The 27,022-nt window shown below is 33.7% G+C and overlaps 1 protein-coding gene and 1 long non-coding RNA gene across 3 annotated transcripts in view; both read left to right on the top strand.

The window, feature by feature from the left end:
* LOC125964940 (uncharacterized) overlaps positions 1–27,022 on the top strand; it is a 253,154-nt gene that overhangs the window by 168,317 nt on the left and 57,815 nt on the right. The window lies entirely within an intron of this gene.
* Positions 1–27,022, top strand: part of KYNU (kynureninase) — a 90,167-nt gene that overhangs the window by 13,196 nt on the left and 49,949 nt on the right. For both annotated transcript variants that reach the window (XM_004285432.3, XM_033416036.2), the window contains 6 exons: positions 646–766; positions 8,580–8,662; positions 18,056–18,117; positions 19,682–19,753; positions 20,961–21,035; positions 23,804–23,950. In XM_004285432.3, coding sequence (XP_004285480.1) covers positions 646–766; positions 8,580–8,662; positions 18,056–18,117; positions 19,682–19,753; positions 20,961–21,035; positions 23,804–23,950 — 560 coding nt within the window. The remainder of the gene's footprint in view (positions 1–645; positions 767–8,579; positions 8,663–18,055; positions 18,118–19,681; positions 19,754–20,960; positions 21,036–23,803; positions 23,951–27,022) is intronic.

The raw sequence follows: 27,022 nt of genomic DNA on the forward strand, positions 1-27,022 counted from the left end.
ACTTGTGCATTTCTAGAAAATACTTGAAGCATATAGATTGGTTTGCTAATGAAATTGCATTTACTGCAATCAAGGAAAAATTATAAAACAAATCACTAAAGTTCTGATTTATTTGAATAAAAAGTAGATATAGAGAACAATCTTTGCCTACATATGTATTAATATTATATGCATACAAAGAACAAAAATCTATAAATTCAATATATCTACTTCAGATATATAAGTAATCATTTAGATTTTTTTAATTTGCCTGATCTACAACACCAGGATTATTACTTGTCTAAATTCTGGTAACCTTCTGCTATGACTAGACAGGCTGATATAATTTCTGTAAAAATTCTGGTTTTAACTCTTTTCTATTGGCTATTTATGATTGGGAGTAGCTGTTAATCTAGATTTCCTCGTGGAGCATAATAAATATGACAGACCTGAACAAAAGCATCTATCTGTTTAAACTGTATTTTAAAATATAAATGTAAAAGATTATTTTTCAGAGAAACTGATGTTATCCTTGGGAGGAATTTTAAGATATGTATCATCTTTCTTGGAGTTAATTACATTCATTGTTTGTAGTGGATTAACAATGCCAAATGGAAGAATGTTAATTAATTGAATAAGTATATTTTCCCTTTTCTTCTATTTCAGTTGATTTATCTTTAGTGAATAAGGATGAAGAAGCCATCTATTTCTTGGGAAATTCTCTTGGGCTTCAACCAAAAATGGTTAAAACATATCTGGAAGAAGAACTAGATAAGTGGGCCAAAATGTAAGTATTATTTCACAAGCTATCATTCAACATCTCATATAAGAATTTTAAAAATCACGCCAGGTTGTCTAATATTTGGAAAGGTGTATAGTAGAATCTTAGAATTTTAGAGCAGAGGGAACTTGAGGGATTGTGTCATTCAACACTGGATGAAATAACTGAGGATCAGTAAATAAGGTATTATGGCAAGTTAGTTGCAGAATCAATAGTAAAACTTTTGAAATATTTAAAAATTTAAGTTTCTCCCTTGAAATGACACATCTACATCGTATGCAATTATTTTATTTTCTAAATGATTAACAAAGCAGTTAATATTTAGGATTCAATTTAGTGTTTTCATGATTAGTTCTTGGCTAAACTCTACCACACTAATTTTTATAAATAAGAAAATAAAAATTGTTGAGGTGGGGAGAGGAGGTTGAGTGGAACAGAAGGTGCTTCCCTCCCCAAATTGAACATGATTATTGAGAAGATGCTCCATTTGGGCTTAGCTAACCATGCAGGAATCTTAAATTAGGATTCATCTTTTTCTCCTTCTTTTATGTTCTGCTTTTACTCTTCTGCTTATGAAACCCTTCATACTCTCTGCTTACCTCAATGATTACCCTCTTTAATATCAACCTTCTCAACCACTGATTAGCCCTCCCTGAATGTCTATTGCATTAATAATCAGTGCTCTACAATAGGCAGTTTAGAGGTGTCTACTTTCATTAGTTTCATATTCTTAGCTATATTGTAAATCCCTTAAGGAAAATAACCTAATCTTATGTACTTCTTATCCTTCCCCAGTGATTACTGATAAAGCTGGAACTGAAAATATTTTAAAATATTTTTAACTATTTAAACATTTTATATTTAAAATATTAAAAATAGTACAACTATTTTAAAAATATTTTTTGACTCTTAGAATCTGAAAAATAGATATGAAGGGGAAGCTAAACCTGAAGGATAGGAAAAAAAAAAATTCAGGAAGGAAGATGAAACTAAACCAGATAAGAATTCTGAGCAAGATATTTGGTTCTTATAGAAACTCAGAATGTCTTTTCCAGCTTTCTATATTCTTCAGGTCAGTGGTCTTTTACATTGAGACCAAAACCTCTTCTATAAAGTTTAGTTTACACTGACTATGCCAATGATTACTACCATGGCTATTAGATAACATTACAAAATTTCTTAATTTAAGTGGTTAAGAATGTAAGTTCACAACTCAATGCAAGAATAATAGAGTTTTATATAGTTTATTAGGCATATTATAACTTTACCTGCATAACATTTATGCATAAATTGAAAAATAAATATCACCACATTTGGAAGCATTTTGCACTACCAAGCTTTAGTATTTAAAAAATGAGGGTCATATTTAATAAAAATGGTTAATATTCATTTTTGGCCTTAACGTAAAAGATAGCAAAGAATTAGATTGAATTTGAACTTTGGAGAGTGTCCTTGACTCTTGGATATTCATTCAGCAAGACTGTGCATTTTTATCCTTCAGGTATTTTAAAAAGATGCCACTCTTCTATCCTATTCATATTCTTATGATTATCCTACTTTATTAAAAGAATGGTTGATTATTCTCAAGACATGTATTCCAGTTATGTTCCAGGAAAGTGCCTCTCTGTCATAATGACCTTCTATTGTTGTTACCTTTCAATTTTATATTTTACCTTGTGACAACAGAAAATTACATAATCCTAAACCGTTCTACCTATTTTTCATCAGACAGACGATTTAGCAAGGAGGTGCACTGTAATGCTTCAAGCAATGTAAAGTAAATTTTAAAAAGACTTCTTCTGAGAAAAAGATTAGGTAGCTAGTTTGTTTTATTTAGTCTTTTTGCTGTAAACTGTGGTGGCCCAGTCAACATCATAGCCCTGCCAGCTCAACGTCAGTGGTGTTTTAGGTGCATGATCGCAATCCTGTTTTCCCCTATCCCACCCTTGATCTTTCATCTCAAATGGGTTTGTTCATTACTTTTTGCTCCTAAATATTTAGCTTAAAATTCCACTCTGGCCTTTTCCAGCTAAGGTTGTGTTGGGAGGAAAACATTTCCTCTACCAACTTACATTCTAGTGGTTGGGGGCATGAGAATTAATTGACAACAGACAGATTAGCAGGAGAAAAGTTTATTGCACATGTGTGCAGAAGCACTCTACAAACAGTGATTCACTGATCAGCCAGAGTAAAGGTTTAAAACCAACTTAACAAAAGGGGCGAGTTTTAGGGCTTCAGTAGGAAAGTATGGAAGGTTCTGTTGGGCTTTTCCATCCTGATGATAATGGGCAGTATCTTTCCGGGCTGGAAGCCCTCCAAGAGGAAGATGGAGGAGAAGTAAATTTGTAACTCCTAGTGCTAAGCGTCATTTTTCTCTGACGGTGGGTCAATGGCAATGGCATTTTCAGGAGGCTTTCCTTAAGTCTAGATAATGTTTCTTTCTTAGGCTGCTGTTTGTCCACATGCTTTTAGTTTAAAGTAATCTTCATGCCACTCTGGTGGCCTGTTGGTTACTTCAATTCCCTTTCTGGCTATTGCTTTTGTTTTAAATCTCCCCTGCATATATTTGATTTGCCTCTAGATCCAGGGCCTCCCATTACTGTGGTGAGTTTTATCCGATTATCTGTTCCTCTTCATCTCCTCCAACCCCACTTCTGCCCTACTTCTTAGCTGATACCCAAGCCAGGCCAGTGCCTCCCCCTCTTCTAGATCACTGAGAGATTTTGAGAAGAACTGAGTCAAAGAGAGCTACACAGTCACTAAACACTCTAATGCACATTGAAATTAGTTGGAAAAAAAATAATATTAAAAATTTATAATCTTAAGAGTAACATAGAAATTTGAGTGCTCTAAGCAAGATATTACTCTGGGATATTGATGTCAAGTCTCTGGCCATCCATGACCTATAATGTAGGAAATGACATTTGGCTCATGGTTTTCATCTTCTATGTCATCACCTTTTATGGCCTATTGTAGACATACTACCTACTTATCTACAAAATAAACCATCACTGGTCACAATGCCATCCAATCTTATAATTCATATGGCTACCATATTTGATTATTTATACTAAAGAAAAGTCAAGGATACAGGCACACTTAGAAATATTTTAGGACCCAAATGATTTCTTCTAAAACTTCAAGTTACTTAAGGCAAAACTATGAAAATAAAATACTTACCTCTGTGTTTTTTATAAATGATTATCATTATTTTCCAAAGTCATTTTCAACTGTATGTGATTTTTAAAGTAGGTTAGTAACACTTTACTTTGGAGAATATATTATTTGTTTGGTGAAATGATAATATTTAGATAATTTTAATATTCTGAAATAGAAAACTTTTAGGGTAATTTCACTCTTTGATATATAATAATTAGTTATCAGCAAGAAGCTAACATAAACAATAAGAAGCAACAATATCATATGCTTGTTCATTGTGGGTCTGCTAGGATGGATAGGCAATAAACTTAAATAATTTTTGAGAACATTTAAAATTATATATTTTACCAATGGCCCAGATTATTTAAAGGAGAATAACATGGGTTAATATTCATAGCGGTAAAGTTCGGCTAGAAGGGAAAGATATGTCAGTCCTAAAGAGCACATTGTAAATTGAGAAATGTATATTGTGTCCCTAAGATATAATCACTATATCTTAGGTCTTCTGGGTTGTCTTATCTGCTAGATAAATAAATTTCTTTCTTTTTCATAGGAGCAAAAACTTGCCACTTTTGTGTTTTTATAGGCATTCTTCTAAGAACTGAGATATATTAGGTAGAATTATTTAAAGAGAAAAATAGCCCGCTGAATTACATATTAGGAACAAAAGGCCTGGTTTGCAGACAGTGACTTAACTTACATGGCAATGTGTGTGCAGAAAAGGTACTGGTAAAGCACATGGGAGAGGTCTGCTCCTGCAGACCTGCAGTGGTTCAATTTATGGGTTTCTTTCTTTAAAAAAAAAAAAAAAAGTGTATTGTAAGGGAGGAAAGACTGTCCCCCTACTCTCCTAGATCCATTAGCTGGGTCTATGAAATAAACATAACAGGCAGATTAACAAGAGAGAAGGCATAAAAGTACATTTTTAACATTACGTGCATGAGGGCATCACAGGAAAAAGAAAAAAGTGAATATCCAAAAAAGCAATGAGATTTGAGAGCTTAGGTACTGTCTTAATAGGGACAGAGGAGGGGTATATAGGCTACTCTGGGGAAAGTAAACGATTTTTAGGAAGGATGAATGGAACTTTAGAAGAATAGATGGGAAGTGTGATAGCTTGTGACAAAGTTTGTCTGGCTGTGGTGCTGACTTCTAGTTTCCTCTCTTGTGACAAGAGTAAATCTCCTCTGGTTGATGAAACTCCTGAGGAGGGAATTTATGACAACTGAGTCCTTTTTGGAGGATCTGTCTTCAGGCAGATAAGGGGAGTTCAGAGATATCTTCCCCATGTATTTGCTGTTTTTCAAGTGCATTCCTTTTTATTAATTTATTTATTTAATTTATTTTTGGCTGTGTTGGGTCTTTGTTGCTGCGCGCGGGCTTTCTCTAGTTGCGGCGAGAGCGGGCTGCACTTTGTTGCGGTACGTGGGCTTCTCATGTGGTGGCTTCTCTTGTTGTGGAGCACGGGCTCTAGGCACGCAGTCTTCAGTAGCTGCAGCATCTGAGCTCAATAGTTGTGGCTTGTGGGCTCTAGAGCACAGGCTCAATAGTTGTGGCGCATGGGCTTAATTGCTCCACGGCATATGGGATCTTCCCAGACCAAGGCTTGAACCCATGTCCCCTGCATTGGCAGGCGGATTCTCAACCACTGCACCACTAGGGACCTCAAGTGCATTCTTTGTGCTTTGTGCAAAATAATCCTTATGCCAAAGAGGCCAGTTTTAGTGTGGCATATTCTGCCACCCTTCAGTATGAATAAGAAAATACATGGTATGACATGTGACAGAGCTTTTCCTGACATCTCTGTTGGCTAATCAACAATTGGATCACAGAAAAAAACTTGTGATATCATTAAGGAAGACTGTGAAGTCTTATTTATTCGCTTATTGGGGGGAGCTTTTAAAAGCAGGGCAACTTTTCATTTTGTAGGATGGTTAAAGCACAGTCATATTTCAAAGAGGATCCACATTTCTATTAACTTCCTAATTAGATTTTATATTCTGAAATTTAATTTTCTGAGCAAATACTGCTTTGTAGACTTCTCTGAGAACAGCCCACTCAGGCAATGATTGATGCTATGGTAGTGAGTGAATGCTTTCCTATGCTCTCTTTTCCTTTCCAGCACTTGTAAAAGAAGATTGCAGCTATACTGCAACTATTTTAAGCAGTTTTGAATGAGAACAACATAATCTTTCTCTTAACTTGAATATGTACGTTATGACTGCAGTGTGATCCACATCAGCTCTTTCTAATGACAGGCCACTTTACTTTGAGTTTATTTGGGTAACACTTTCTAAATACATTTCACTATCTCAGGCTAGGAGACTGACAAAATGAAGAAGCTGACTCTGCATGTGATATTTTAAAGGGAGGAAGATGACAAAAGCATTCCAAGAAGAAAGTATCCTTAAAGATTATTATCATGGTGCCTACCAGAGTGAGAAGTAGGTGGCATCATATTCTGAGATATAAATTCTCTGAGGCAGAACATAGACTTTTACTACCTAAATGTAATAAGATGTATTGTGCTATCAGCAAGGCCATGGAGCTCTATATGATTAAAATAAAAATGTATCCAAGTATCTGCCTTTAAATACTATTTAATGATAATGATTTTTGTCTTTAGTATTTATATTGGAAGTCAAGAGAGAGGCAAGCTGCAGGCTATCTAATAATAATATGAATAATATGCACTAACAGTTGCCCTTCTTTTCCTCCTTAGTTCTTATAGTCTGTTTATTCTCAAAGAAAGTCTTCCTTCATCTCAGTTTATATGGTAATTGAAATATTAGCTTAAAAGTTGTGTTTTACACCTCATGCTGGTGAAGTGAGTTTTAACATTAGATTTTCATTAGGAAAGAAGACTCAGAAAAGGGGTACCATGTACCAATCTTTTTCACATGTTGCTTGTTTTTCATAGCTATCCTTTAAGTTATAGATTGTAACCCATTTACTTTTATAAAAGTGGAAAATTAGGCCCTATAAACCTCTAAAAAATGTAGCCTCGGGCCCAGTATTGCCCTGGACCTGTCTCATCCCAGGTGATGGAGCCAATTGCTAAATATTCAAGACTTTTGTTGATACCAAATTGGCCACGTGAATGGGGGTAGTCATACCGCAAAAAACAGCAAGGGCTAGAAAACAGGGCTCCTCCCTTCCAGTTCCCCACTGCTGTGTAGAGGAGAAAAAATATTTTCCTTTACCCTACTGAGTTTTTACCTGAGAGCTTGTAATAAAAGATTAACAAGAGAAGAACAAACGGAAGTGTATTAACATGAATACCTCATGTATACATAGGAAACACCCAGGGAAAAATGAGTAACTCCCAAAAGTGGCTTAGAATTCAAGCTTAAATCCCTTGTTAAAAGGGAAAGAGGAGGAGAGATGAAGGCCTCTTAGAGGAGAGTAAAGGATTTCTATGAAAGATGGTCCTTGAAGAATAGATAAGAGGTATAGTTTGTGACAAAGTTTATCTGGGGTGTCACTGAGTTCTAATCTCTTCTGTGCTAAGAATCAATTTTCCCTGGTTGATGAAACTCCTGAGGAGGGGATTTATGACAACTGAATTCCCTTTGAAGGATCTGTCTTTAGGCAGATAGGGAAGTTCAGAGAAAGCTTCTCCATACATTTTCTGTTTTTCAAGTGCCTAAAGCTCAAGATGATCAATATACCCCTATGCTACATTTTAGTGTGGTGTGTTCTGCTACCCTTCACCTCTGAGAGAAGGTCTACCAGCTCACCACTGCCAGCTTACTTAATTTCAGAGTATGTATTCATCACAATTAGCACTATACATAGAGCACATGCTCATTCTTTTCTTCCAAGTTTAAATAGTCTTTGGATTCCAAAAGAATTAAAAACAATCTAATTCAAAGCTTCCTAAGATATGTTTGTAACAGTACACAAAGTCACTCCCTTCTTAATCCTTTGTTTTAATTTCTTCTCCTATATTTTTCAAATATTTTGCCTCCTCATTTGATAGAAACTACCAGAGAGTTGAAGTTCTCTTATGTATTTTGTGTTTTTTCCATTATGCCTACTGGCATACTTACTAGAATAATAAAATTGAGCTAGAACATGATAGATAAAATTGCTAGAAAATAGGTCAAGAAATAGTGTTGGCTTTGATTATTGCCAAGTTTTACTATCTACTTAAAATGTTACCATGAGTATGGTCACATTTTATACACTTCTATTTAATTTACAGATTGTAATTATATTTTAATGTTTAATTAATAATAATTTTAATCTCTAGCCTCAAAGAACAGTTAATATGTTTTAGTATAGGTACAACTATATGGTATGGTATACAAGTAAGGTATTCAAATAGTCTTGAAATTTTCAAAAGAAAAGAGAAAAAAATAACATCTTAGACTCCAAAATAGAGAAAAATAATGAAATATATGGGTAATCGCCCCTACGCTCCCCAACAGAAAGGAAATCAAAGAAATTTTTTTAAATGACAAGTTAAAAAGCAGAGTTCTCAAGTATTACTTTTGGTTTTCAAAAAAGCATGCTTTTTATTAAAACACTACAAAGACTCATTTAGAAATGTCCAGTTGCTAATGCTGATATCTGAAAACTCTCACACACACACTCACACAGATACACACAGACACACACATAAACTAAGATTGTTCATCTCCCTTTTCAATTTCAGGGGAGCCTATGGTCATGATGTAGGGAAACGTCCTTGGATTATAGGAGATGAGACTATTTTAGGACTTATGACTGACATTGTAGGTAAGTATAAAATGAATTTTTTCCAGAAGAATCATAAAGATATGATCATTTAGTTATACACATAGGTTATACGGTAAAAATTTTATTGAAGAATGTCCTGATTTTCTATTTTAATCCATAACACTAAGGCGTAAGCATGCCTTTAATTAAGACTTATTGCTAATGTTATTTTTTATTATATATTCTAGGACTAGTATTTGCTCACCAATGAGAAACACACATATTTATAATTAAATAAGTTTCATAAAAATCAACTTAAAAGACTTTTCTAAGGTTTTATTATATGGTAAAATAAACATTAACCTTAACATGCTAAAGGTCTAAAACACCAATATGTTTTGGTTCATTTCAACTTAATTCATGGTGATCTTTTAAAATTAGGCTGAGTGCTGTTGAAAATAATATAGTTGATGCTGTTTTTGGTATATAGTGTATTCCTTAAAGTGAATTCTATCTACTCTTGGTAAAACTATTCAAGATAGTTTTAGATGGTAAATGTGTTAACATTTCAAAAAAAAGTTATCTGTTTAATTGGGTTGATTGTTCAGCATTGCCTAAAATCTTATATGAAATTTAAGGTATTAAACAAACAAAAAATATAGCTCTGATGACCAGAGACGAGTGTGCTTCTGGGCCCCATAGTAAGTTTCCTACATAAAGCCTCTTCTTTAAGATCAGGAAATGTAACAAACTTCCCTAAAACATACAAATAAACATAGAGAATTAGGCAAAGTGAGGTGACAGAGGAATATGTTCCAAACAAATAACAACATGAAACTGAAGAACTAAGTGAAGTGTTGATAAGTAATCTACTCGATAAAAAAATCAAGGCAGTGATTATAAAAATGCTCAATGAATTAGGGAGAATGGATGAAAACAGTGAGGAGTTAAACAAAGAGTTAGAAAATATAAAGAAGAACCAAAAAAAAAAAAAAAAAGAAGAACCAAACAGACCTGAAGAATACAATAACTGAAATAAAAATACACTAGATGGAATCAACAGTAAATTAGATGATACAGAGGAACGTGTCAGTGAACTGGAAGACAGAGTAGTGTAAATCACTCCAGCTAAGCAGAGAAAAGAATAAGGAATTGAAAAATAAGGACAGTTTAAGAGACCCCTGGGACAATATCTAGTGTACTGTCATTCACATTATAGGGGTCCCAGAAGGAGAAGACAGAAAGGGGCAGAGAAGTTATTTGAAGTGATAATAGCTGAAAACTTCCCTAACCTGGGAAAGGAAACAGACATCCAGGTCCAGAAATCAGAGAGATAAGATCAAACCAAAGAGGTCCACACCAAGACACATTGTAATTAAAATGTCAAAAAATAAAGAGAAAGAGAAAATCTTAAAAGCAGCAAGGGAAAAGCAAGTAATTACATACAAGAAAACTCCCATAAAACAGTCAGCTGACTTTTCAGCAGTAACTCTGCAAGGCCAGAAGGGAGTGTCATCACATATTTAAAGTGGTGAAGAAAAAAAAAAACCTATGAACAAGAATACTCTACCTGGCAAGACTATCATTCAAATTTGAAGGAGAGATGAAGAGTTTCACAAATAAGCAAAAGTTAGAAGAGTTCAGCACCACTAAATCTGCTTTACAAGAAATGTGAAAGAAAATTCTGTAAGTGGAAAAGAAAAGGCCACAACTAGAAATCTCTCTCTCTGTTTTAATGTTCTTACACAGTATTCATTTGCTCTGTAACAATTCACATTTTAAATAGTGCTTCCTGACAACATGCCAGCTGGCTCTTCTTGAATAGGGGCAATAAGGATAGCAATTCAAATTCAAGGTGGTGATATTACCAGACCACACTAGAAGGGTAAGCAGAGATCCTCGGGGGGGGGGGGGGGGGGCGGTGTGTGTGTGGTGGGGAGGATGTTGTCTAGGGTAGAGGGTTTGTAAGGGAAGGAAAGAGGAGAGGTTGGCAGAAGGAACACCCTTGAATTTGCAGAAGTCATTACTCTATCTAAGTAGTGGTTGTATTGGCTTTGCTGGTAACCCCATGTAGGGAGAAGAGGAAGAAAGGAGCACTTCCTATCTTAGATGTTTGGTTGGGGGCTTGCCTGCGAGGAGAAGGAAGTTTAGGGACACATTTGACAAGAGACCAGCACCCACACCAATCAAGTGAAGCTTACTCAGTCTTCAGCCACCATTTACATCCTCTGTACTGGCTGCAAGAGGGAGAGGAAACCTCAAGCTTTTGTACTATGTTTAACAAGGAGAAATTCAAACTTATTATAGTCAAAACAATCTAAGGCAGTTTGCAAACATACCACAAAGAATTTAGGGACATTGTTTTTCTAGCTTCTTCTTATGTATTTCTGGGAGTCACCCCAGCATAAATATAGTCTTCTGCCCCAATCAACCCCCACAAACCAGATCCTCAGTAAACAACTTTGCATTTTACTCCTGCCCAAAGTGGCTGGCTTCCCAGAAAGCCTCAACATGGTAGAGAACCAGGCCTAGATGGCCCAGCCCAGGTTGCAGGACTACTGCCCAAGTTTAGGTATTCAGTCAACTAAAAATTAGTCCTTAGAATTCTCTATTAGACTAAAATCTCACTGGTAAAGGCAAGGAGGACACAGTTCAATCCATAACATATTCCCTGTGAAAACAGAGTTAAATAAATGTTTATCCACCTCTACACTAACTTAGCTCCCAGTATCTAGGCAGGAGACTGGAAAAGTCTTCTCTGCGATATTTGGGCAGCCTGAAGGTTCTGACATGGGTTTTCATAGCACGACAAACCCCACCACATGCACAGCGGGGAACACAGTGGGTGCTTAACACACTCCAAACTACCAGACTTTAAGGAAAACCTGTTTTTAGTTTATGAACTATATGAATGTGTAACCTGTTCCGTTCAGCAAGTTAAAAAAAAAAAAAAACAACACTCCATCGAAGAGTTGCAAGCAAAAGCAACAAGCTCGGTTTGCTGCTAGTTATTACTGAGTAATCATTACACTACACACATTTCTGTTTTATGTGGTTATATTATAGGTTCAGAAGATTGGCTTCTAGTTTAAGATAACACATTAAGTACAAACTGAAAATGCTCCTTTCTATTCCAAAAACAGAGAAATGATAGAAAAAAAATTAGATTAACAAACATATAGCAACACTAAAAAAAATTAAATAGAAATCCCTACTGACCAGAAATATAGCAACTGCTGAGAAAGAAGCAGTTGAAAGCTGGAAGCACAATATCTGGGGGGTAGTGCATGGAGCCAGGAGTGTGTAGGGCCTGAGTGCAGGACTCTCACAAGCCCCAGGGCGAATCTGCAGAGCCCTGGATGCTTGGGGCTCAAACTCAAGGCCAGAACCTTGTCAGCCAGGGTGGGTAAAGGTGAAAACATAGCATCTCCTGCCAAACCAGTCAGGATCTTGGGAGCACAGAGCATTTGATCAGACTGCCAGCATTATCCAGAGGAATGTATATTCTCATGGAGGGAATTCCCACCTGAACAATCCTGGACTACATTTACGGGTGTATTAATTAGTTGTTTGACACTGCTTTCATTTATGTTCATTTTTTAGACGCCTATTATATTCATTCAAATGCCTAACATGTAAATTTAAAAAAAAACTGAAAAAAATCCTGCATTAATTTGACCTGAGCATGTATGTTTTCCTTAGATGTGGACTGTCTCTTTCTTTGCTAGATTTGCTTTCAGAACATAAATTACATGCTAATCCTATTATTTTGTGATTAGTATTTATTATCCTTTAAGAGGAGTTCAGATGTTTATATACAGGCCAGGGAAGTGGTAAGGCTATCATTTAGTGAGATTTATTTATGAAGCCCATAAAACCTGCAAAAAGATTTCCTTTGATCGTTTAAAAGTTTATAGCTCTATTGCAACTTATTAAATGTGCATGTGTTTTGTTGCCCAGCAAATACACATATGTCAGAATGATCAATGAAATTTAAACCAGCTCACCTCTCATGATGATTACTAAGGAAATTAAAAAACAACAACAACAACTAAATACTCAGATTTATTTAGATAAGTAAGAAGATTGAGCTTACTAAAAATGTTTAAAGAATATTTATCAGTTCTAGCTTTAGGGATTTTTGTGTGTCTTTGAAATACCATACAAAGCTGTAACGTATGGGACAAACTTCCTTATGTTTTCTGTGATTTTTGTCCTTGAATGTTGTATAAATTAAATTACATTTGATCCTAATTATACAGGATATAAAAATAACAATTATGTCTTGAAATGGGCAAAGTCACATTTGTACATATGAAACTCAATAAACAGTATATGTATTGTTTATTTTATATATATACAGTATATATATATTCTCAAAGTTTCAAGCCTTAATATGACAAATGCATTGTCATATTTTATTTGAAATATTGTCAGTGCATTAAACTAAATATTTAGTTTAATGATTAGTTTATTAAATGTTTATTTTGTTCTCTACAATTTATGTTGTATCAGGAGAAATATTTCTACATTTTTGTTGTTGACAGTATCTGCAAAAGTATATTATGAGCAATATTTTAAAAGCTTGTTTTTCTTTTTAATTTCAGTAGCTATCATCTATCCCCAAATTTCTTTACTTTTAAAACTGTATATGTTAGTCCAAGAAACGGTTCTTAAGTTGAAAAATGAATGAGTTCACTTTGTTCGATTTAGTAGGAACTGATTCTTTTAGAAGGTATTGTGTGTCTGTTCATGTTTATTTTCTTTGCTGCAAATCCCATGCAGGTTCCCTTTTGCCTTGGTTGATAGTAAGTTCTGAGAAAATTTGGTAGAGTTCGAAGTAGCAAAAATATTTAGTTAAAAAAAATATATATTTAATAGCTCCTAATTTGTTTCTCATCCACATATATAGTACTCTGTTGCAATTTTTTAAAATCATTCTTTCTCACATGTAATACAAGAAACCTAAAATCCTCTTTGGAAGTAGATATTATATAAATCACAAAATAAATGTTAAAATTATGTGGTAACTACAGAAGAGAGCAGCAGAAGTCAAATTGATTTTTGCTACTTGTGGGCTGTCTAAATGTGTCATGAACAGATAAGTTGTATATTTTGGACTATGACTGAATCTTCCAGGTTCTTAAAACCACAACCTGTATTTTGCCATAAAATTTCTCAAAAAGAAGTAACAGGAGTATAATAAAAATTATTATGTGTACAAATTGATAGAGTGGATAGAGAAGCGGAAGACACAGTGAGCAACCCTATATTTCTATGTCCACAGACACAGAAAAGAATTTCCATTTCAGATGAGAAGAAAAACCATTAATAAAACATTTTATATGGAGCCAACAATTCTGCAAAACATGGAATAACTTTCCCTTATAGTTAATATCATATTATCAAGATGCTAGAAATAGAATTGCTGAAGAATATTATTAGTATTATTATTAAGCCTACTTCTCCCTGGGTACATAAACATCACAAAGGGCTAGATACATACATTTCGGCTTATAAGAATGTTGTAATGTGAACATAAATTTGCTTTATGAAACTTGTGGTTGACCCTCAGAGAAGCAATAATCCCTGGGAGCTCTCTCCAAAGTCATAAATCCTCAACCACACACTAGCCACCTCCAAGGCCATAGGAATTTGCTATTTGAAAAACAGAGTGGAAAGTTCTCGGACTTAGCCGAACTACAAACCTTACAACAAAATCCACAATTAACATTTGCATCTGCTTAATAAAATATACAGAACATGGTATGGCAGTTATGAGATCCATCATTAACCTTCTTATCAAACACTAAGCAGCCTGGAACCCTGCTGACCTCACTTTGCAAAATATTTGAAATTAAATGAAGATTAGAAAGGTGCAGAGGGATGTTAGTAATGAACATGGGCTTCCTATATTTGACTTACAGGGAGTGGATAATGTAGACAACACTTCCAAATGTTACCTTGAACAAAGATTTTAATTAATATTTTTTTTCTATAAGATTTTGTCTCCTACTTCCTATCTGTGAGACCTTAAGCGAGTTAGTTCATTTCTGTGCACGTCAGTTTCCTCATTGATAAATATGGATCAAAGTAGATACCTTATCAAGTTACTGTGAAAATAATACAAGTTACATTAGAAGTGTTGGCACATAATAAGGGCTCAATAAACGTTAGCATGCCAGGCATTGAGATAAGAAGGCAGTGCTTGTACATAACTTTCACCTTCTGGTAAACAAAAAGTTATGTTCAATAAATAAGCAAGCAAGAAAGCACTCTTCAAATGAGAACACTGGCTCACACCCATCTCAGATGAAATAATTCAAATTTTTACATTTACTGCAGTGAGTTTTATATGATCTTCTAAAATAAAGACTCTTTCAAATCCTGATAAGTTTTCATGAAGTTTTAAAAAAAAACCTTGGCCTCTAGTAAATTTGCCCTCAATACTTGTGGTTCTTTCTTTTATTTTTATTTTTTATTGAATTTTAGTCAGATGAATGGATAAAGAAGATGTGGTGTATACATATATAATGGAATATTACTCAGCCATAAAGAAGAATGAAATAATGCCATTTGCAGGGGTGTGGATGGACCTAGAGCATATTATGCTTAGTGAAAGAAGCCATACAGAGAAAGACAAATACTGTATGATATCACCTATGTGGAATCTAAAAAATAATACAAAAGAAGGTATATGCAAAACAGAAGCAGAGTTATGGATGTAGGAAACAAACAAGTGGTTGCCAAAGGGAAGAGGGAAGAGGGAGGAGCCAAACAGGGGAGTTACAAACTACTATGTATAAAATAGATAAGCAACAAGGATATATTGTACAGCACAGGGAATTACAGCTCATACTTATAGTTATTGATGTTTCAACATTATTTCACAAAAAGTTCTTGGGAGAAAGAAAAGGTACAAAGAAAAGCAACTTGAAATAATTTCAGCTTGCTTAAAAAAAAATTTTTGTCTTATGGAATGCTGATAATATTGAAATATCTTAAAACAACAAATGTTGATTTCAGAAATACATATTAGACCAAAAGAGATAGGTCAATTAGATATATTTCCTTTGGAAAATAGGCTAAAAATCAGTCTGACTGGTGGCCCTTTCATGTTAACAATGCTTGTTTCTTTAGTGCCTTTAGGTCATATTTGGAATAAACATTTCTGTTAATGTTCTGCAGCATTAATATTTGCACCATCCTTAGATATACATAGGTACGCATGTACATGTTAAGTACACCGAACCTCTCCTTGACAAAGTTCGTTAGCAGGTGAGGAGGGCATTTTGTGAAGAGCTTGATTGAATTTAAAGTGTGCCAAGGCGGGATAATTTTTGCGGGCAAATTATTCAAGTCAGTGAGGGATTATTTACAAAGAATTGATCCAATGTTAGCATGCCATTGAGAGTGAGGGGAGGAAAGGCCACGTGTATGTCTAGATTAATTCAGCCTAGCACTTGTGGTTCATCACATTCCATGCAAGAAAAATTTTAGGTGATCCAAAGTGAACACTATTATTTGAAGGACTAACATTCCTGAGGAATGAATAATTATTTTAATCAGAAGGTAATCACTAAGCAAAAATGGAATGCCTGACCTTGTATAGAAAGTCTCACTCCCTTCCTGCCTCTTCTATTTCTTTGTTTTCATTTTGTGATAAAATTTATGAACTTTCTCCTCTTTTGTTTTCTTCCCACCACATTCTTTCAAATGCTTTTCTTTCTACTAATTCTGCTTGCTCAGTATGTTTGGGGCGTGGCTCCCCCATGGATACCAAAATAGGAGGATGCTCAAGTCCCTAATATAAAGTGAGTCGTGCCATGAATAAAGTCCGTCCTCCATATCCGCAGGTTTCATATCCACAGATAAGGAGGGCCAAATGTATTATTTTTCCTTCCTTTTCTCCTTCCACGCTCCCTGCCAGAATATTTTTTATTAAAATGAATAGTGTTCAGAAAAGATGTGTGTAAAGAGCTAACAGGGAGTTAAGAGTTATATAAGATTAATATAATAGATGTTTTGTTTTAGAAATAACAGTAAAAATTCATACCATAATACAAAGAAACGAATAAAATAAAGCTTGCAGCATTTCTTTCACCATATTTCTAAAAGACTTTTATACCGTAGAAGACATATGCCCCTGTATACAAATTAAGCTTTCTAGTATGTTTGAGACATTTTATTTAGTGCTAGGAATGCAGAATGAGGTTGTCGTTATTGTCCCTTGACTTGAGACACTATTCACATTACAACGACCAGAGATACATCTCTTAACAGCCACCATTTATTTACCAACCTTGCATTCAAATGGGGAAATCCATCAATCAATGCAACAAAAAGTTTTTCTTGACTAAATGAAGACACAGGCCTTTCCTTAAATGGCTATGTTGAAATATAAATTCCTAAGTTATACACTTATTTCCAGTGGCCTTCCCTCAAGTGAACTTAACCTAAAATCCATCTATTAATTAGATTAATTGTTCTACTTACTGTCTATTCTTTTAGTAAAAATGGGACTCTATCAGAAGTATTTCATTGGATACAAAGTGCAAGACTTGTATGATGCATTTTCTCTAACACCTAGTACAGCCTTACAAACATTAAAGCTCACAGCCCATTTTTCTCAGTGATAGTAAAGAGAAATCATTCCTATTAAACAGGTCTAATTGCCTTTAAGAGACATCATAAGAACTAAAAATAGGGAAAGTATTATTATCTTTGTTATTGCGCTCTGAGTTCTTAAGTATTCAATGTATGCTTTGTCTCTGGGTCTGTTTCCAGTGGCAAAACCCTTGTTAACAGGAATTATATCAAATTATGATTGTGTAGTGGATATCTTAATTTTGTGTGTTTTCTTCATCAGACAATACATATCTATATTAATTATCTTATATCAGTGTGTATAAATAAACCCCAGAGCTATTTAGCTCTTTGTACTTTGCTTCTAGCTCTTTTGTCTTATGAACTACAGTATTGTATATCTCACTGTAATAACAGTGAATTATGTTTAGCAACATTGCCTTCTTTTATTAAAGGTGCATTTTAATTTGATGTTACAAACAACCAGCTTTAAAAATGTGATGGGCTTTCATTTCTTTTTAGATTCTTTTTGGAGATACACTTACCACAAAAATGTCCTCTGTGGGAATTTGGCAACGTAGCTGATGATAGCATAAATCATTTTTAGTTTAGCAAATGCTTCACTATTATGTTATTATTATTTACTATGTCAAAAAGGAAATATAATTTTTAGCTAGCTATATGCATATGAGTCCAGCTATTGTTTGATAAAATGAGTCAAGTGGGAAAACTTCCATTTCTTTGTGATGACACATCAAATGTGTCCTTATCTCTAAAAACATTAAGGATGAAGGAGTGATAGTTTGTTTTTCCAGGTACTCTTAGAACTAACAGAACAATCTAAATTATGATATATTTATTTTGCAGGAGCCAAAGAGAAAGAAATAGCCCTAATGAATGGTTTGACTGTTAATTTACATCTTCTATTGGTAAGCTTCCTATTCCACCAATGTTTAGTATACACTGTTTACAGAATCTGACATTTTTCAATCTTTAATCCATGAGCATTTGGAGGTTTACTTATTTAAAAATAAGTTGTGAGGTTGTTTTCATTTCTACCAGGAAATGCTGGACCATGACAGAATGGCTTCTTCGTAACCATGGGAGAGTTGACTCTTGCAAAGAGCTTTAGAATAATGAATAGCTCTTATCTCAGAACATAAGAAATAAGAGTCACAGTGGGTAAAAAGCAAAACTGCTGCACACACACAAAACAATGATGTATGAATGGTAGCAAACAGTGAGCTTTTCAGAAAGACAGTTTTCCAATATGCTGGGCTTTAGCAGGGTGGGACTATGGATTAGTATGTCTTTGTAGGCTAATTTTGGGGGAGTAGATTAAAAAAGAATTAGAAAATAAAACTAAATTGGAGAAAAAGGACCTAGTACCTTAAATGAGTCACTGTGTTTAGGTGTTTCTTACATCCTAAGAACTTAATAATGTGTATGCCTTAGAATGTCAAATATATTATTGATTTGAAATATGGTACCTATAGTAATTGTTTGATGCTATGAAAAATTTGTATTTCATTTTTAAGTGAGATTTTGAAAACATGTCTACAAGACAAAGATGCACAATTAAGATATTGATATTTTATTTTGATAAAATATAGACATGATTATTAAATATGCCTGAAGGAAAGTACTTGTGGAGTATGTTAACTATGATGGTAAACAGCATAGTTTTCAGTTCAGACACCTCTGGTTTGGCTCCCAGCTAGGCTACTTAATACCTGTTTGACTTTGGACAAGGGTTTTGGCATCTCTAAATCTTAATTTTTTCCTCTGTAAAAATGAGGATAATACCTACCTCGTACATATGAAACAAGATAATATGTGAAAATTGCTTTAGCACCCTGGCTAGTGGTCAACATCCAATTAACAGTAGTAATCATCCTCATTGTTATTATTGTCAGTCAGTATTGCTTCTCCAGGAACTGTGTGGAGAAATGAAAAGGCCCCACTGAACAAATGAGCTACTTCTCTCTGGTGTCTCTAGAAATGCCAAATGTTTCATTAGGGCAAAGGTACTTCTAGTTGAACCTAAAATTAGATTTCATAAGATCATAAAACTGTAGAAATCTTATGTACTAGAAACCAAATCTGCAGTGCTAGATAAATCAATATAAATAAAATATACACAGAACATGATATTTGTCTCATAATAGAGAAATTGACATTAAACGCATTGGGAAGTTAATTTTTCAATTAACATTTAAGTAAAGTTTGAGAATGTGTTTTTATCTGATTCACATTTTCTTCCAAATTTGCTTTCCTATTGATAAATATAATGAGCAAGTATCTTCTTCCGTTTTAGAATTTACTGGAAACAAGGCTAATCAGAGAAGGTACCTTTGACAGACATCTAGCTGTGTAATTAATTAATGCCTTTAAAATGCTGGAGATTATAAAATGAAAGTGTGGTATATATAAAATGAACAAATGTCTAAGTTGTGCATTAACGCATTTCTCAATAAATCCATTTCATTGCAGTTATCGTTTTTCAAGCCTACACCCAAACGGTATAAAATTCTCCTAGAAGCTAAAGCCTTCCCTTCAGATCATGTAAGGATTCTTCAAATTATATTTATATTCTTTCTGCTCTTCCTAAAGGAGCATATCATTTGCCTGACTTGAATGTTTATTCACTAGTCTTTTCCAAGTAACCTTATAATAAAAAAGATCTGTCAAATGCTTTTGATTTATGCATTTTTTATAGATTGTAGCTTTATTTCTTTGGTTCAAGTAAAACGTGTTAAAGGAGGAAAGAATTGAATGGGAACATTGATTTATTAGTCTTTTTAAAGACATTGAGCAAACCGCTGGTCTAAATCAAGTGCAGTTATAAATGTTTTATTAATTCTTGTTGCTGTTTTATTTTATGAAATTAAATCGATACATATACCAGTACTTAACCTTTTAGGTACATAAAGTAGGAATATAAACATTTATTTGTCCATTTGTTTTCATAGCACACTAACATAATTATTGATGCTTTATAATTAAAAAAATGTATTAAGGACTAAAAGAATTTTTTGTGGTTCAAGAAAAAAAATCATGCTACTTTTTCAGGAATCACAGTTGGTAAGAAATATGATTGTTCCAGACACAGACAGACACAGATTAAAGTATATTGCAGTTTCAGTGCTGTATTTCAGTTTTAGTGTTGGAGAAACTTGATTTCTGTCTTTTCTAAGTATTCTAGCCTACACCTTGTAATTTTAAGGCACTTAATTAATGCAAATTAATAACCATGATCTTACTAAAAAGGATCAAACCCCTATTTTGAAGAACTTCAGGGTTTCTAAAATTTCTTGTTCCCATTTATATCTTGGGCTCTCAATGAAGGGAACTTCTTGATGTCCTTTTCTTTTACTAGCTTACTCTTTCTAGGACAAGCCACTTCTGTACTCTCTGTTGGAGCCTAGCAAATCCCCACCTGCTCACTTTGGTTATTTTGTAAATTCTGTTTTGACTTGCATTAGATGATTTAATATCTTATTCTAAAAATCTCTTGTACTCCTAAAGTCTAGATGACCCCTACATTTCCATCCATTTCTAATATTTTGTGTTTCAAAGAATGTTCAGACTGTTGCATGTAAATTATGTTAAGCAATTCTTCTCTGATATATTCTGGTTAGTCACTTTTAACCTTGACCTTGAATTTAATATAATAATATGCTTTTATTGGTATTTTATTATTTTTTTCTGAGTTATTTCAATATACGTCTGTACACTGGACTTGATTTAATAAATCATCTTTCTTTTCCAGTATGCTATTGAGTCACAGCTTCAACTTCATGGACTTAACATTGAGAAAAGTATGCGGCTTATAAAACCAAGAGAGGTATATGAGAAAGATAAATAAATATTAATCATTCTTCTATTTAGTATTGATTTTTTTTCTTCATTTTCTTCAAAAGTTTATTATCTTCATTACTTTAATGGAAGTTTCAAGAAAGTATAAAAGGCCTATACTCTGTTACTGTTAGGTCATTTTGCTTAAAATAGAGAATTAACTCAGAAGTGTATTTATTTTAATTTTTCAAGGGCTATTACAAGCAAACTATTTTCCTATTAATACCACTGGAGTCTGCCATATTCTTCAATGGGATGGGAGGAGATGACAAATTGCATACATCATTTTCAATTTTAAATGCCATTGCCTGTGGGTGCCATTGAAATCATGTTAAAAATTAGTGATACTTGTTGAAATTGAATGATGCCTATCTTTTATGCCCCTCTTAATCTAAGGATCAAATATTTTTCTCTGAGCTTGGCCTGGGGAATAGAAAGGGATGTGGTGTAGCAGAAAAAAACTAGGCTTAGAACTTCGCTATTACTCCCCAGGGAAATCCCAGACCCACCAACATACTGGCTATGTGACTTTCTGATAGTTACTTTATCTCTGAGATTCCTTTATATTTAAACAGACAACGAAGGAAATACCTAATCAGGCTTGACCATATGTTCAAGGTCTAAAATACTGTGCACTTTACATTAATAAAGATATAAGGCTAAGTTGTACAGGTTTTGACCTATAAACCCTGCATCTTGTGTAATTTTGGCACCAAGAGATCCACACAGAATAAATTTTAGGTTTCACATATGTACGATGCTCCCAGGCTGTTAAACCAGTGTTTGAACATTTATTTCTTTCAACCCAGAACTAATTTGAGAAATTAAAGGTCTACTCTATTCACTTCTATTTGCCAACATGCAATAAATTAATGGAATAGAAAGTTCTCACAGCTTTGGAACAACATCTGTTTCATATGTTGTATATAAATTGCTTATTTCCAGCAAAAATGAGCATAGCCACTAATATATCACAAGTTTTTACTTTAAAAGTGACAAGTGGGGACTTCCCTGGTGGTCCAGTGGTTTAGAATCTGCTTTCCAATGCAAGGGACACGGGCTCGCTCCCTGGTCAGGGAACTAGGATCCCACATGATGCAGGGCAACTAAGCCCGCCCGCCACTAACTAGAGAGAAGCCCGCGCTCCATAACGATAGATCCTTCATGCCACAATGAGGATCCCGCGTGCCACAACCAGGACCCAATGCGGCCAAATAAATAAATAAATAAATAAAATGAAATAGGGAACAAACTTACAGTTACCAATGGGGAAAGGTGGGGGGACAGGGCGGAGGGGAGGGATAAATTAGGAATTTGGGGTTAACACACACACTACTGTATATAAGGTAGATAACCAACAAGACCTACTGTATAGCACAGGGAAATATACTCAATATTTAAAAAATAAAAGTGACAAGTGTTGTAGAGCTGTATGAGTTAATCATAATTTGGGGACCACTCTTTAGCATTACTGGATTAGGGCACATCAAACTGAGAGAGAACCATATCTATCATTGAAAAATATATTTCTTATTTGCTTAATACTGATTCTTTAAAGAAATAAAGTATTAGTAGATATAACACTTTCCTTACTTTTTTCTGAAATTATGGTGGACAAATTGTATTAGCTTCCTCTAAGGGAAAAAAAGGGTTTGGGGTTATGCTATTATTAATTTTACTCTGAATTTTTTCTTAGAATCACTGAAATCCTTCTCTTTATGTATAAAGTATGCATCACTTAGTAATTCAAAGATTTCATTGTCAATCCTATTTTTATAGATTATCATTTTGTAAACAAGTCTCAGACTATTAGCAGAAATTAGAGTATTATTATATTTGTGATACATATTATATATGCCTAATGTGGGATACAGTAACTGGCAAATAGTAAGTTACCAAAAATTAAAAATAATTGAAGTAAAATTCATTAATGCCTTAATGAGTTTTCCCCACATATTAATGTAGTTAATGATGCTTTGACTTCATAATCATGTCAGATTTAGCACTGTAGAAAATACATGAAGACTTCATAAATAGATGAGAATTATCAGGATACAAATAGACTATATGTATCTAGGTGAGTTATTTTCACTCAAGTTGTTTATAAGACCAAATCTAAATTCATTCACAATTTTCAGAAAGTCACTGATCACTAGTCTTAGGTGGGGAGTTGTGGGGGAAAAGTAACTTTGATAATATTGAGTTTTATTGATATTTTCTTCATGTTTGGATCTTGATCTTTAGATTGGTGTGGAGGAGATTTTACTCTTAAACTAATAGAAAATATTGGTTAAGTTACACTCAGATGAATGATGTATACGTGCCTCTTTTTTCTGGAAAAAAGTATTAGATTGATAAGTAAAATACTAATTTCCAAGAAATTTGCCTTGACATTTAAATTTTATGGACATCCTGTACTTTCTGGTATTTTATTTGATGGGAATAAGAAGGAAACAATCTATAAGTATGTAAATAGTAAAGATTAAGTGAAAAACTGAAGAATAAAATCAAGCAGTAGGGTTTTGCAAAGATACTTTATAAACCTCTTTTTTACTATTTTATTATCATTTCTTAATAACAAAAAGATATTCAAATACATGCTCTTGTCCGATTTTTGAAGATTATTAATTTGAAAAAAAATATCTTTGATTTTTCTTATGGTAGGAAAGATCTCAAGGTGAATTTTAGATTGGGAAATGTAAAGGGACAAATTTGTTATTGTGGATATAATGTAACTTGTGCCTAACGTGACTTTAGGGGGAAGAAACACTGAGATTAGAGGATATCCTTGAAGTAATTGAGAATGAAGGTGACTCTATTGCAGTGATCCTGTTCAGTGGTCTGCATTTTTATACTGGCCAGCTCTTTAATATGCCTGCCATCACAAAAGCTGGACAAGCAAAGGTATGTACGTCATTTCCTCCTTTGCCCCTTGTCCAGAACATCACTCTATAGGAGTATTCAACTGTACTTCTAGTAAAATACCTTTGTTTGTGTCTGTGTAAAATTATTTAAAGAGTTTAAAAAAAGAGTAAGATATATATCATATATATGATATATGACATATATATGATATATGACATATAAATAATATATTAACTATATCTGAAAAAAATATATATTTTGCTTTAGGCATCTCTATTTAAACCTATTTTGTCACTTCTGTGGTCTTACCTCCTTATTAGCATCTGCTCTCCCAATGTCTACCTCTAATCAGCAGTATAGGTGAGCTTCCTGTAAGTGATGTCATTGGTAGAGAGCTGCTCAGTCAGCAGGAAGCAGACAATACTTAGGATAGTAACTATATACTAGGACTGTTAGAAGCTCAACTCTGGTGCTTTGTCATATTATAACTCATTCTATATATAATTCATGCTCATTAACACTATGTACCTGAAAAAGGGGAGATGGAGAATAAAAGTTTATCAGTAGATGGAGTTTTACCCAGTTTACTTTAGGAAGCCATTATACTGCCTATAACGAGCAATTTTCCCTCAATACTACTGAATGACACTTACATAGTTTACTATTGTGAAAGAGTAGCTCTTTATATATAAGTGCTTGTAAGAAAGTGTTTTTAGTATTTGTTTGCCTGAAAAAAAAATCAGAGGAACAACATTAAACAGTTACAATTTGTATTTAAAATCTTTAAATAACAGCTCTATTTGATTCAGCAATCAAATCATGTATTTAAAAAGGTAACAACTGAACTATACTCTGAACATTAATAAGTTATACGATTAATATATGTGTGATATCTAGTTAATGTACTCAGTTATTGAAGCTAATGAATGGAACTAATGAAAAAAAATTTAGCACCGTTATCAGCAGTCTCTAGGAGTTTCCAACCAAGACTTCCAACTGGTTTGATGGATAACTGTGAAAGTGGTGCATTATGAAAGATATAAAGATAATGTCTTCTTAATTTAGATATTAAATGTTAAGCACCAAAATAAAGGGAGGCCAATAAAATATCATATTTTTAAATGTTATGCAAGTAATCAGAAGTCCCTGATTGCCTTAGTATACACGCATGTCTCATTAAACTTCATAGAAATGAGGCAGGATGGTAAAGAAGAAAGATCATGGGTTTTGGAATCACTCAGTCTGAAATTCGTATCTTGGCTAGGTCGTTTAATTCTTACATGATCTCAAGCAAGCTAGTTACTTGACTTTTCTGAATTTCTGTTTTCAAAACTGTTAATTTGGGATAACAGGACCCACTTCATAAATGCAGTGTTGATTATGAAGAGTATAAAATATCTCTTGGATTGTACACATTCTACAGTTAAATGGTGGTTCCCTCGCTCCTTCCACTGTCCTCAACAAATATGAAGTTATAGAAAGTGGCTTAAATATAAATTTTCTTTCATTTCCCATTAAAAGCAAAATAAACTTGTTTAGTAGATGTTATATGTAATTCTTATTCTTAACTACCTTGCTTACTAAAACCATTCTCTCAGTATTTTGCACGCTTTCTTTTATGTAAAAAATATGGTAAGTGCCTACCAGGTAAAACTCTCATTGAGTTTTCAGTCAAAGAAAGGAAGGTAGGAATGAGCAGTTCCATATAAATGTAACTGCACAGGAGTGATGGATACTATGTGAGTGAAATGGCGATCTAGCAGACTTCAATTTATCCATTATCAAAATTATTTTAACAGACATTTATACTCTTGCTAGACAATTCCCTCCATTCTCAATGGAGATTTAGAAAAATTCTTTATAATGTAGACTTACATAGCTCTCTTGGGTGGTCTATGAAGATAAAGCTGAAGAGAGAGACAAAGAGAAAATTAAAGGTGTCAATCAAGAAAGAGTTGGGAAATTCGAGGGGAAAAAAAGCCATAAAAGAGCCACTGTTAGGAACGGCTAAGTGACATAAAAAAGACGAAAGTTTCCAGAAGTATGGTTGGAACCAAAAATGATGGATTAATAAAAGTCAACAAGAGTAGATTCTGAAGTAGAAACTTCATATGAAAGGGAAGTGGGGATAGGAATTTTGAAAAATATATTATTAAAGAAATACATGTATACCCAAAAAAGCAGAAATCATAAGTGGCTTGATGAATTATTTTGAACCCTTATAGCCATCACCCACATCAAGAAACTTCTAGAACATTTATAACACTCAGAATCCTCCTTCTCCCAAATACTGCCTATTACCTCCTCTCCTGACTTCTAACCATATATAAATATATATATATAAAATATATACATATATAAAATATATATAAGCTTTGCCCATCTTTGAACTGTATATGAATGGATTAACATATATTCTTTTGTGTCTTGCTTATTTGCTATTATATTTGTGGGGTTCATCCATATTGTATGTAGCAGTTTTGCCTGTTTTTCTTTCCACTTCACTATATTATTATAGTGTATGAAATAGATCACAATTTGTTTTTTTCCATTCTAATCAGAATAGATATTTGAGTTTCATTTCCATTTGAGGGCCATTACAATAAATTCTACTGTGAACATTCTTATAAATTTCTTTGGGTATGCCTTCATACCCATTTCTGTTAAATACATACCTAGAATTAGAATCCTTGGAACATAAAGTATGTATATGTTAAATCCTAATCAACAATGCCAACTTTCCAAAGGTTTGTATCAATTTGTCATATACTCCCACTAGCATGTATCAGTTTCTGTTGCTCTTCATTCTCACCAATAGCAAATCTGATTAGTTTGTAATAATAATTCATTAAAGTTTTAATGTGCACTTCTCTGACTATTGATGAGGTTGAGGATCTTTCAAATGTGTACTAGCTGTCTCAGAATCTTCTTTTATGAAATGCTTATTCAAGTGTCTTTCCCAATTTTGTATTTGGTTATCTGACTTTTTGTTGTAAGTGGTATAGAAATCGACTCTGATGGAAAGAGAAAATATAAGATTTCTAGTATCATCTAAAGGGAAAAATAAATAAATTAATAAAAGAACAGTTGGTAGGACGGCTCTGACTCACA

The sequence above is a fragment of the Orcinus orca genome, chromosome 7 (assembly GCF_937001465.1).
Source record: "Orcinus orca chromosome 7, mOrcOrc1.1, whole genome shotgun sequence".
In the NCBI taxonomy this organism is placed as follows: Eukaryota; Metazoa; Chordata; class Mammalia; order Artiodactyla; family Delphinidae; genus Orcinus; species Orcinus orca.